This window comes from Panthera pardus, unplaced genomic scaffold (genome assembly GCF_024362965.1).
Source record: "Panthera pardus isolate Hobbes unplaced genomic scaffold, ASM2436296v1 HiC_scaffold_17, whole genome shotgun sequence".
Taxonomy (NCBI): domain Eukaryota; kingdom Metazoa; phylum Chordata; class Mammalia; order Carnivora; family Felidae; genus Panthera; species Panthera pardus.
Genome location: NW_026526732.1, coordinates 23,935,445 through 23,949,061, shown reverse-complemented (window position 1 = coordinate 23,949,061; position 13,617 = coordinate 23,935,445). Strand labels below are relative to the sequence as shown.

General features: G+C 37.1%; 1 protein-coding gene across 1 annotated transcript; it reads left to right on the top strand.

Moving 5' to 3' along the window:
• Positions 1–10,969: 10,969 nt before the first annotated feature.
• On the top strand, positions 10,970–13,617 carry GJE1 (gap junction protein epsilon 1). Its single transcript, XM_019425000.2, has 3 exons — positions 10,970–11,176; positions 11,858–12,040; positions 12,577–13,617. Exons 1-3 carry the CDS (start codon positions 11,138–11,140, stop codon positions 12,970–12,972), a joined length of 618 nt encoding a protein of 205 aa, XP_019280545.2. The 5' UTR covers positions 10,970–11,137; the 3' UTR covers positions 12,973–13,617.

The following is a 13,617-nucleotide window of genomic DNA, read 5'->3' as shown; positions in this document are numbered from 1 at the left end:
AGATATCACAGGGTGATAGACAGGGTGATCATAGGGTGACTAGATATTCACAGGACCTTTTAATACACCTGGAAAAGTTTATACTCCTAACATATAAAGCTGGAAAAATCATTTTTTTGAAACTATCAGAATATGTGATGGTTTTAGTTCATGTGACTCATAAAACTCAAATAATTATAGTCAGTAGCAGATTAACAAAGTCGTCTCACATATGGTTTCATCTTTTACTAGCTCCAGTACATTTCCATCCCAAGATCTATATTAGCATTTTAAAGATAAATTAGCACATTCCAATACTTAATAAGTAGGAATTCATAGAAAAATGGCCATTAAATTTTCCTTATAAAAAGAAGTAAAGGTGGCTTATATATTAGGTGTTCAAAACAGAGAAAGGCATTAATCAGCTTTCAAAGGCTAAATTTGTCTCCAGCTCATTATTATTCAAAGCAATGAATTTTCCCTGGTAACATGTCACAAAGGGAATAAGGAATGGAAATTCTAATGATAGCCCAACAATTTAGCACGGGGTTTTAATTCAGTAATCTGGAGTTTGTGCACATAAGACTGAATATATGCACTAAAGTTTGATTCTATAAGCATTTCACAAATTAAAGGAATGCTATGAATTTCAAAAACACAAAATAGGAGTCAACATATAGTAAAATAAAGCAGCAGTTACCAAACATAAAGAATCACAAATTCTCCCCACATGAAAGCATACAACAGGAGTATTTACAATTTCTCAGTATGTTCAACATTGAAAACTTATAACAAATTGATGATTTACAGAACTTATATTGATGAAAATTGGTGTGAAATAAGGGAAAGTCACCAACAAAGAGTAGTATTAGGCATGAGCTTTCTGAGTTTGAGTTTACAGGAAATAATTAAAACAAAGCAAAACAAAACAAAACAAAAAAAACCTTGTGCTATCAGATGTGTACCTCTTTACAGAAACCTGGTTCATGAAAAATAAATAAATAAAACTGGGCATGCCCAAATTTAAAAATTCAATATTTTTCAGAAAGATGAGAATAACCTCCGATAATAAATCTAAAGGATCCAGTCACAGCGCCATAATGCTCACTAACTCTTTTAGCATCGAAATAATTTGAAATAACATGAAAACTTGAACATGTTGGAAGGTGTATGCTAACACACTCCTATTCATAGTCATCATGAAGTTAATCATGTTAAATTCTAATTAAGAATATTAATCATATGCACATAGCCAATCCGGATGTCAAAGGTTTTCGTTTACTAATGGCAATTTGTGGTCACTTCAGATAAGAGCCCTCCAAAATCACATCTATAAGATGCAGGTTCTCATGTTCCCCAAGTGTCTTAGTCTGGGTTTCATAGAAACAAATTCTGAAATGGCAACATGTATGCAGGAGGTTTATTGAAGTGCTTTCAGGAGTTGACCCTGGAAGGAAATGAGGAAGGCAGGACTGAGCACATGAAGAAACACCTGTAAAGTGGCTGTACCTGAAGGCTCCATCATTCCAAGAGCTGAGATGCCCTTCATGGTTGTTCTGAAATGGAATGGGAGTGGGCCTTTCGGCTCTGCTTTAGGACGTTTCTGACCATGTGTCACCCTCTGGGAAGGAACACAAGCTCAGGTGAGAAGTCTCCCTGCAGAAGAGGGCTATGCTCAGTGAAGGATGTAGTCATACCCGGCCAGCAGCCAATATTCCCAGCGGTGGGGGGATAGCATATAGGAAAAACACCATAGCCTTTAATACACAAGGAAGGGAGATACGACTCAGTCAGGCTAACCCCATTTAAATAAGAAGACCTTGTTAGGCTTGACCTTCTGAGTTAAGTCAGTTCATGGAAGGCTTTGGCTGGTGCCCTAAGAGCTGGTCCAGTCAGTTGCAGCCAAGTGAATTGGTCTGCTTTCATCCAAATGATAAAGCACAAAGAATTTCCAGGGACTCTAGCACGGTGGGTACTTAAAGGCCTACAGACTCATTTTCAGTACAATAAATGACCACCTTCTCCATAACAATCATATCAACAACAATACAATAATATCTATGTTAATATTGTACTTACAGTGCTAGATATTATGTTAAATACATAATCTATCTCATTTGATCCCAGTAGCAACCCTATGAGATGGGCATTACTTTTTTGTAATATAGATTATTACAAATTTTGTTGTTATAGATAGGAAATCGAAACCCATGAAACCATAAATACATAATCTATCTCATTTGATCCCAGTAGCAACCCTATGAGATGGGCATTACTTTTTTGTAATATAGATTATTACAAATTTTGTTGTTATAGATAGGAAATCGAAACCCATGAAACCATAAATACATAATCTATCTCATTTGATCCCAGTAGCAACCCTATGAGATGGGCATTACTTTTTTGTAATATAGATTATTACAAATTTTGTTGTTATAGATAGGAAATTGAAACCCATGAAAAAAAGAAGAAACGTCTCCAACATCACACAACTGATGAGTTGTACAGCTTGAAATGAAGGACTTCAGACTTCTTCATTCTGAGCAACTTTACTAAACTATCAATGCAGCTTGACTTGTTGCTGACCCTATACCACTTGACACTTGGGTAGTATTCTGTTGACTTCTAAATTTTAAGTATAAAGTAAGATCTACCGTATTACACATACTGCAAAATTGAAATTATATTTATTCAGAGTGCCCACGACCTTTAGTCTTCCGAACATTGTTGAGAACCATGAAACTAGTTTTAAAGGCTTTTGTGTTATGGTAGAAATAGAGTGATGAGGACTGGATGTTCTTTCTGCTTTCTGCTACAAACAACTAGAAAACTGGACCCCAAAAAGGAAGGATCATTGTAAAATATGAGACAGCCATTGGAAAACAAGCAGCACAGGACTGAAGTCACTGGGGAAAGGGAAATAAACCAAGCAAGCCCACATGCAGCTCAGGTCATGGTTCAGGAAATGGAAACCCTAACAAAGCTCATTGGCCTCACTGAATTGAGGAATTAGAAATCAGTGTTTGAAGAGACAAAGATGGCTAGAATTTGGGGAACAGAGTACAATAGAGGCAGGAGTTAAACAAAGAGAACCCTGGAGATCAGCAGTGGGGGTTCGTTTGAGGCTTTGACTGAGTACTGATCTGCTCGAGCTAGAAGAAACTTCCCAAGGGTCAGAGAAAGAACCACCCACAAAGAGTTGAAGTACAAACTGGATTGATAATAGTTTGTGTCTCCACAGCCAGAGTGGAAAGACTTTGTAATGCAAGGTATATCCTGTAAAATACACAACATACATACATATTACTTTAGTTGTGAACCTAGATTTGCCCTACTGCAAGTTAATCTAAACCCATCTTAACACGACTGAAAGGTAGCCAACTGATTTGAGTAGCCTACCTGCATGTGAGGAAAAATTCTAACACCACTGAAAGGAAAACAACAAAATGCAACAACCCACAAAATGTTAGGAATCCAGTTATAAATTACCAGGCATACAAAAAATAAGAAAATATAACCCACAATGAGGAAGATCGATCATTAGGATGACACAAAAATGACAGAAATGATGGAACTAGACACAAGGACATTAGACAGCTGTTAAAATGTATCCCATTTACCTTTAAAAGGGTAGGGAAAAATATTAACAAGATGATATGAGAAATAGAAGATTAAAAAAAGACCCACATTCAACTTCTAGAGCAGGATTGGCTCTAGAAAGGTTGGCAAGCTTTTTTCTTAAACAGCCAGATGGTAAATATTTTAGGTTCATGGGCCATAATCTCTGCTGCAACTATTCAACTCTGACCTTGTAGAACAAAAGCAACTGCAGACAACATGAATTGGCATGGCTATGCTGCAATGAAACCTTACTTCACGAAAGGGGTGGCTGATCTACGGGCTTCAGTTTACTGACCCTTGTCCCAGAGGTAAATATACAATATCACAGATAAAAATGCCCTGAATAGGATCAACTTTAGATGAGATCCTGTAGAAGAAAAGATCAGTTGACATTACAATAACTATTCACACAATGAGAGAAGAATTTAGAGAGGATCAGGTACCATATCAAGCATTCTAGCATATATGTAATTGGAGTCCAGAATAAGAGGGGAAAAGGACAGAAAAACATTTGAAGAAATAATTCATTGAAAACAAATCTACAGATCCAGAGAGCTAAGCAACTCCCAGGAAAGTGAGGTTTAATGTTGTTAGCTCATTTTCCCTAGACATTTTTTTTTTAATGTGTATTTATTTTTGGAGAGAGAGAGAGAGAGAGAGCACAAGTGGGGAGGGGCAGAGAGAGAGAGAGAGAGAGAGAGAGAGAGAGAGAGAGAGAGGGAGACAGAGTCCAAAGCAGGCTCCGGGCTCCAAGCTTTCAGCACAGAGCCCGACGCAGGGCTTGAACTCACAAGCTGTGAGATCATGACCTGAGCTGAAGTCAGACATTCAGTCAACTGAGCCACCCCAGGTGCTCCACCTAGGCATTTTTATCACAAGCTGTGATTTAATCTATGTTTGCCGATTCAAGTATACCTATCTGTATACTTCTCAGGTTTGATACAATGAGTAGAGTCTCCATAACAAGAACAAAAATAATATTTATTGGGAAATCAACTATGTGTCAGGCATTTTGCTAGATATTACCTCATCTATTCTCTCAATCATGTCATCTGTTGGGTAAGAGTTTGTAATTAGAAAAACTAAAACTTACAGAGTTAACACAGAATGTTTAAATAACAACTAGTAATGGTAAAAAAGACACAAATTCAGGTCTTCTGGATTTATAGACTGTATTCTCCTATGGGGCTTGACTGTATAGATAAAGCATCCAAAAAAGAAAGAAATCATATGTGTTGTATAACTATAAGCCATACAATATAGGCATATTGGAAATATCTAAAATGTATAAACTCATGATAAAGAAGAAAACTGAGGTCTTCAATTTAACCATTAGGTCAAGCAATTATTGGCAACATACAAATTACTGACAATCAATCTCACAGCAAGTACAGTAGCTCCAAGAATGTTTACAAGACTTAGAATCCTAAAACCATAATATTGTAAAGTTATTTACAGATTGTTGCATCCAGCCTACTCCTTTTGGAGACCCGGAAATGCAACCCAGCAAGTTAAATCATTTGCCTAAAATAACATGATTGGCTATTGACCCTTTCTGCTAAGGCATTCCCAGTTCCATTCCAGAGAACATAAATTATTCATGCAGAAAGACAAACCCAATTTTGGCAGGTCAGAGATTTCAGCGAGATATGAATTGGTTAAGGATTGTGATTTATGAATTGAGGCAGATGTCCAGATTGCCTTATCTCAGCTGTCCTTCTGTGAAATCTACTATTGGGAGTACCTAAATTGATCTCTATTTCATCCCATTCAAAAGTCATTGGATATCTCAGGAGGAGGAGGGTAAATTACTGTAACACAATGAGAACTTCTGAGAATCAAAGAATGCTAGAGAGGGAACTTATAAAGAGATTATTTCTCCTTGTTTCCAGATGTAAAATAAGCCAAGATAGTCTGTGACCATACTCTGAAGGATTGCACATAAATCATTCTTCATTTTAAGCAAATTACCAGCATTATATAAACCACATATATTTATACATATGTACATACATACATACTTACTTATACATATAAGCACATATGCTATTATAAGACCCATGAAAGCAAGGTCTGTATTATTCTCACACATTCTCAACAACGTACATAGAAGCTGACATTGTAGGTACTCAATATTTACTGGGTTAATGAAAAAAATAAGGGTGAATAAGCACAAACTCTAGAAAAGCATAGGTCTAAAACAGTACATGCAGGGGTGCCTAGGTCGCTCAGTTGGTTGAGTGTCCGACTGGATTTCTGCTCAGGTCATGATCCCAGGGTCATGGGATCAAGCACCTCATTGGGCTCTACACTGACTGTAGAGCCTGTTTAAGATAATCTCTCTCTCTCTCTCTCTCTCTCTCTCTTTCTGTCTCTCTCCCTCTGTCTGTCTCCCCACTTGTGTGCTCTTTCTCTCTAAAAAATAAAATTAAAATAAAATAAAATAAAATAAAGACAAAACAAAACATATGACTAAATTTAAAATGTTAATTTAGAGTAGCTTGTAAGTAGTAATAATAAAAAATATATATGGGTTGATATGTGTTAGCCAGCATAACGAGTGCTTTTCTACACCTTTATTTCATTCAATCCTATCTTGGTTTCTGCACAAAATTAGAGGTTTATCCCCTTTCTGGTCTAGACCACACAGGTCTTAAATGGTTTTAATCTCAGAAATAAGAGTATCTGGCCAAAGATTATACGAGACTCCCATGGTTTAGAGCACTACTGGAAACAGTAGTAATGAATAAATGTCAGCAGTTTGTGTATGTGTGTGTACATGTGTGTATGTGTGTGTATAAGAAGTAGCAGCAGTAGTCATAGTAGAAAAATGCCTGGGCCTGGGGCGCCTGGGTGGCTCAGTCGGTTAAGCGGCCGACTTCAGCTCAGGTCATGATCTCGCGGTCCGTGAGTTCGAGCCCTGTGTCGGGCTCTGTGCTGACAGCTCAGAGCCTGGAGCCTGTTTCAGATTCTGTGTCTCCCTCTCTCTGCCCCTCCCCCATTCATGCTCTGTCTCTCTCTGTCTCAAAAATAAATAAACGTTAAAAAATTTAAAAAAAAGAAAAAAAAAAGAAAAATGCCTGGGCCTTTCTTCACTCCTTTGCTACAATGAAAAGCTCTAGGCAAGCTAGTGCTACTGCCTCAAATTTTAGACCATTTACTTAGGAAACTGATGGGAGTGACTTGGTCATTTAAAAAACCTTTGGAGCTAGGCTCACTAGTCTTGCTGAGCAGAAGCCTATATCTTGGCATTTTAGGAGGTTCTAAAGAAAGAGACACTCCCTCCCAAAAAGATTAAACAGAGATAGAGGAGAGACATTGGAAATAGACATGCATATTTCAATGTTACTGAAAGAGTAAATCTTAAAAGTTCTTATCTGGAGAAAAAAACATTTTTCAATGTATACAAACATCAAATCCTTACATTGTGCACCTGAAACCAATATAATGTTATATGTCAATTACACCCCAACAAAAATGTTAAAAAAAAAAAAACAAAAACAAAACAGATATGGGATTTGCATATGTTATTCATTCTTTCCTAAAATGTTCTTATGGCCAACACAAATATTCTTTACGTTAGAGAAAGCAGTGACTCTTCCTTGCTTAAAAAGGATTATTAATTTGTTAACATTATGTAATCTGCATAAAAAAGAAAAATTAATAGAAAATAATAGATTCAGATCTCAGTAAAGAAAGGAAGAATATTGGGGCACCTGGGGGGCTCATTTGGTTAAGCATCTGACTTCGGCTCCGGTAATGATCTCACGGTTCGTGAGTTGGAGCCCCACATCGGGCTCTGTGCTGACAGCTCGGAGCCTGGAGTCTGCTTCGGATTCTGTGTTTCTTTCTCTCTCTCTGCCCCTCCCCCACTCACTCTCCCTCTCTTTCTCTCTCTCTTTCAAAAATGAATGAAAATTTAAAATTTTTTTAAAGAAAGGAGGGATATTCTCCCAAATGCTTTAATAATCCCCATACAGTAACTCTGTGAGGTAAATACTACCATCAACCCTAGTTGGAGAAACTGAAATTCAGAGATGGTAAATAATTTTCCTGAGATTTCAAATCTAACCACGTTGTGAAACCAGGGTTCAAATATAGTTTTTCTCATTCCAGAGCCCATGGCCTTAGATACCACATGGTTCCTCCTCTTCACATGGACACCAAATGAGAAAGCAACTTAGCTGAATTTCTGTGGAAGCCTTCATGGTTCTCAAGTGCTCCCCTGGCACGCGTTATACTTTGTTAGTTCTCTGCTTGGCTTTTCCTCTTCCTGTTGAGGTCAGGCCAGGAGCATGGGATAATGGCCAAGCTCTGGAGCACCATCCAGCTGCTATGTATCCCAATAACCCCTGAGATCTTCCCGGGAGAAAATAAGAAAGTCTGGACTTATTTCCCCTTAATTCCTCATGTTTCAGGGTCCTAGTAATCAGCCTAATAATATTCTCATGTGCCTGCAGCCCCACCAGTTAACAGGCAATTCATTCACTATCTTTCACTACCTGGTTTTACAACACTTACTAACTGTAACTCGGGATAAGTTACTTAACCTCTCTAGGCCCTATCTGTAGAATAGACCTGTAAGAGTACAGATTGCAAGAATTCAGGGAGACCATTTGTTTTAAATACTTAATAGCAAATATAAACCATTCCATAGGCTAATACATTGTTACTGGATGTTTATTGTAGACCAGTTTTTTTTCCCCCATCTGCTCTAGTTATTTTCCCGTCCCTTTCACATCAGGAAGAAAGAGCTCAGTGGGCAGCATATACCCATGGCCCCAAACTGTAGTTTTCATTAATTGATTCTAGGCTTTTCTAGGAAGAAAGCACAAATCCTTGATTTCCAAAATGCATTTTGAAACAGACATGATTCTTGAATATTAGATTTCCTCAATTAATGCCCTTCAGTCTCAGGGTTGATTGTAAAATCACTACAAATTCTTCGCCATCGGAATGTAACTTCAGATCTTCCTGCTGAGAGCTGGAGTCCAAGTTTGCTGTGAGACTTGCTTTAGCCAGTGGGACATTAGCACCTCTGAAGCAAGCAGAGGCTTGAAATGCTCTCGCACTTTGGCCTTTACAATTCTTTCTGCTTTGGAAACTCTGTAACTCCCTCCACAAGCAGAAGTCTGGGCCAGTCTCCAGAATGACAAACAGACATGTGCTTTAGTCACCCTGATCACTCTCCCCAAAGTCTGCCAACCTCTAGGCATGTGAGTTAAGTCATCCCGGATAATCCACATAGCAGCTGACCTGTTGCCTGACCACATTCGCATGCAAGAACCCAGCAGAGATCACTGAGCCACCCAGACCAGGAGAAATAACCACTCAAACCATGAGCTATATGAATGTTTGCTATTTGGCCATTAAATTTGAGAGTGCCTTGCTATGAAATAATTCTTAACTGGTACGGATATTGGTACTAAGCAATATGACTGCAGATCCTTCAAGCGGTAGTAGCCATTTCTCAAATCTGGGTTGGCTTTGCCTAATGTAATATTAGCAAACCTAAAGCAAGCAGAGGACTAAATGATGCTTGCGCATTGGGGATTGCCCTTATTTTTTTATTTATTTATTTATTTTTGCTGTTCCTGGTACTCTGCAAGTCTTAGCATGTAAAGCAGCTCAGGTTGTCGTCTTAATTAACAGCTCTACTAATTGCCATGCATACGACGAGGCCAGCATCACTATAGCCACTGTCTTCTCTAGTGAGTTTATCTTACATTTGGAAGGTAAAACTAGGCTTTCATCGTTTCTTGGGACTTTCCCCTTGGGAGCCAGTTGTCCACAGAGATCAGCACTTCTACTCTGTTCTCATGCATAAATCTCATAGAGGGAGGGAGGCACTTCATGCAGGGAAGGCAGCCATGATACAGCACTGACCAGGCCTGCACCTGTGTCTGCCTAGGAATCGCACTTTCCCAAAGAGATAAACCATGTTCCTCCTCCAACATAATCTTTATGATGATAAGTATAATAAGGGCACTATTCTGGCCTCCAACTGCTTTACTCCTTTGTCTTATGACTCATTTGAATCATAACCTATAAAGGGAAGAGCAGTATTAGTTATTTGGCCTCACATGGATCCCAACAATGAAAATGATACTGTGTTTCTCCCATCTACACATGCAATTTCACACAATTAAGGTCCAAGCCAATTTTGCTCATCTCTGAAAAAACACAGGAAGACTTTGATGGTTTCTACCTGTCTGACCCTAGCATATGTTGGTCTAAATGATCACATTCATTACTGTACATGGTAGAAATCAAAGAAGGATTCCTCCCATGCAAAAGATTGTTTTGGCTTTTGGATGCTTCTTCATAGGAATTGGCACACAGCAAACCTGGAATTCTTTTTCTGAACAAGATGAGAATATAGACCAATTACTCTCATGCAACAGCTCTGAGGGATCATTACGTTGTCCATGTTTATTTTTCCCTATCCTCTACAACACCGATTTAACAAGGCCACTGCCCCTTGCCCGTTGGCTACAACTGCATGTGTTAGTTATACAGTTGTTTCTTCACTTGCTGAGGAAAGCAGTGCAGTTGTCTAGAGTTACAGCTCTCACAGAGTGCAGATCACAAACAAAACAAAGATGAGAAATGCAGGTAAAGAAAGCAGATCGGATTCACCATTGGCTGTAGGGAAGTATCAGTGGGCGGAAGATATTATACAGATGTATCAGTTGGAAGGCATCTCCTTATCTGTTTTGGCCTCTGCTGATCTCAGCACCCATAATAATGCCTAGCAGATGATGTATCTACTGGAGGACAAAAGAAAGGAAGGCAGGATTGTTCACACGATTTGTGCCAGATCCCGGTTTTATCTTGGTTGGTAGGAAACTATCTTTTACTTAGAATAGAGATCTAACCACAGATTTTTTATGTCCATGGTAAGCGTTTGACAAGAAGATAAATATGGCAACACATCAGTAATATCCGATGCTGTAACACCTATCATAATCTGTTACAATTTCTTAAATGTCCCAGAAATTAGTTCTATTCCATAAAGGTAAACAAGAAAGAATCAGGAATATTTTCTATGTGCTTATCTTTTCAGATACGCCTAAATGGAGGGGGAGGGGGAAAATCACTTGACATTTTGGAGAAAACTCTAAGCTTAAGAGTCCACTGATTTACCAATAGGCAATTCTCAGGTAACTGAGAGGCACTGAGTGTTCAGAGCCCTTGTTGAGCTGGCCTCTTGCTTTGCTAGCATGCCCGTCTGTCTGGCTGGCTATGCTGACAGTGTAAGTCAAGGGATTATTAGATTGAACACATGCCCTCAGCTTTTCTTTGTTTTTGTTTTGTTTTGGGACAGAGATAGGAAAGTTGACTGGGGCCCCAGAGATCTATGAAAAAAAAAAAAAAAAAAAAGACAGAAAAGGAGGAGGGGAGAGAAATTTGCAGTGATAAGTGTTTTCTGCTGTAAGAGTCATGGGAGAATATGAGTTTGATTCTGGCAGAAGCAAAGTGGCAATGTGGGTCAAGAATTAACCCACAGGGATGCCAGGATAACAACACCTGAGACATGTCTCTAAATTACATCAAAAACTTCTATGAAGGATGTGTAAGTATTATGCAAACAAAAAACAAACAAAAATAATTGAGTCTTGTCTTGTATTTTAATCTGATTTGCATAAGTATTGATGAATGATAACATCTACATATATAAGAATAATATAAATATCAACCATATATTTCAAAATATGTTGAATTTAAAACTATATCCTGAATAATTCAGGGAGTACTTTTAGCTATTAGTGTTTTAAAGTAGCTCACTATCTCTCAATTCAATAATTAAGAAGTAGAAAATAAGCTGTAATGACAATTAAATAAACATCATTTGGTTGTTAAGATAGTATGCATACCAATGAGTTTAATGTTAGATTTGTTATCTAATTTTCTAAAAGAGGTCCCAGATATTCTCAGATTCTCTTGATTTTATTGCAGAAGGATTAGGGGGGTAAGGATATTCATTGAATTCAGAGCTGTTTAAATATTTCCAAAACTATACATTTGATTAGCAACGTGTCCCTGATAGTTGCATTTCATATTTTCAGAGTTAAAAGGGCTGGGCAATCTCATAATGCAGAATTTGTATTGGGCTTAATGATGTCTAAAGTTATATCTTGCTTCAGAAATTCATGAATGTTAAATATTTTTAAATGTGATCAAGAAAACATCCTTTAACATGTGCTTCTTTAATGTTTGTTGTCAAAACATTTTTTTCTCCTAAAATCGCTAACAGGTGAAGCCTCCAACTGTGATTGGTCAATTCCACACCCTATTCTTTGGATCAGTAAGAATGTTCTTCCTTGGTGTGTTAGGCTTTGCGGTCTATGGGAATGAGGCTTTGCACTTCAGTTGTGATCCAGACAAAAGAGAAATAAACCTCTTCTGTTATAATCAGTTCAGGCCAATCACTCCACAGGTAAGTTTTTCTGTGGGCACGTAAGCCTTACTCTACACTGGATAAAAATTTGTTTCTTTTTAAATGTAAGATAATGTCACAATAAGATGAAGAATGTCCTAACAGGCATTGTTTGTAGAATTATTACTTTTTCTCTAACTGGCTGTATAATCCAGGTGAATTAATATGAGTTGGTCAAGAGTTTCTTCCATCTCCAGAATTCTGTTATCTATTGATGTTAGAATTATACTCTAGACCTGTAATTGGAAAATGGAAATTGGGTAGCTACTAAAATAAAGTACTTCATTATAATTAATAATTGGTAGATGATGACAGCAAAATATGACATTTTCACAATCACTAAGATGTTTAACATTTTAAATATCTTAGTAAGTAAACATGTTCAATAATACTATCTTCATTATATTATTTTTATTGTTTGCAAGACTTATGAAACATAGAATTCTTAAGTTTGCTTCTGTTGAGAGACAGTCTCTTTAGTGTGTTTTTGGTAACATGTGGACTGATTTGACTAAGATATTTCTGACATACTTTAGGTGTTCTGGGCGTTACAACTAGTGATTGTCCTGGTTCCTGGCGCTATTTTCCATCTTTATGCTGCATGTAAAAGCATCAATCAAGAATGCATTCTTCAAAAGCCTGTCTACACTGTGATTTATATCCTCTCTGTTTTATTAAGAATTAGTCTAGAGGTGATAGCATTTTGGCTTCAGATTCACCTCTTTGGTTTCCAAGTTAAACCTCTCTACTTGTGTGATGCTGGATCTTTTGGGGAAAAATTTACTATTATAAAATGCATGGTGCCAGAACACTTTGAGAAGACCATTTTTCTCATTGCAATGTATACATTTACTGTAATTACAGTAGTATTATGTGTTGCTGAAATTTTTGAAATCGTATTTAGAAGATTATGCTTTCTAATTAGGCAATGACCAAAAGGTTGACTACCTGCCAATATGTCACAATTCTTTATCAGTCATGTTCATTTAGTTTCATCTTATTCACTGACTATCTCAATTTCACACATAAATATCTATTCTTTAAACTTATCTCAGTGTGTCTAAACTTTATGTCCAATATAAAATAGAATACTAAGTTCCAAGGCAAGTATTCTTGAACAAACATTTCATTCTATTTTAATTTTGTCACATATTAGAAAATATATACATAACTAATGTTAATTCTTTTAAAAATAGAACTTGTATAGAGTTCTCACACATATAACATCTTAATCACAGTATTTTGTGGCCAGAGAAGTTTTATTATCTCTTTTACAGAGTAGAAAATTGCATCTTAGGGGGGTTAATATGTATGCCCAAAGTCATACAACCACATTAGAATTAAGATCCCCTAAATATAAAGGCTGAACACTTTTGGCTAAACTTTGAGGGTGTAATTATATTTGCATTCATATAAATATAACTTACTTAAGTGCAAAAGTTGTAAATTAATTACTAAAAGTCATTCTATAGTTTGATCACTAACTTAAAGAAATGGAGTAATTACATTTTTAATATTATACTGTTTTCTTGAAATTTTTAACATCAAATGATATGGTAATATAGCCACCAAATAAA

What these genes read in the sequence shown, in the direction of transcription:
- GJE1 (XM_019425000.2), top strand. Translation starts at nt 11,138, where the DNA reads ATGTCTCTAAATTACATCAAAAACTTCTATGAAGGATGT. An exon ending in AAAACTTCTATGAAGGATGT is followed by an intron (nt 11,177 to 11,857) that starts GTAAGTATTATG and finishes AATCGCTAACAG; the next exon opens with GTGAAGCCTCCAACTGTGAT. An exon ending in TCAGGCCAATCACTCCACAG is followed by an intron (nt 12,041 to 12,576) that starts GTAAGTTTTTCT and finishes GACATACTTTAG; the next exon opens with GTGTTCTGGGCGTTACAACT.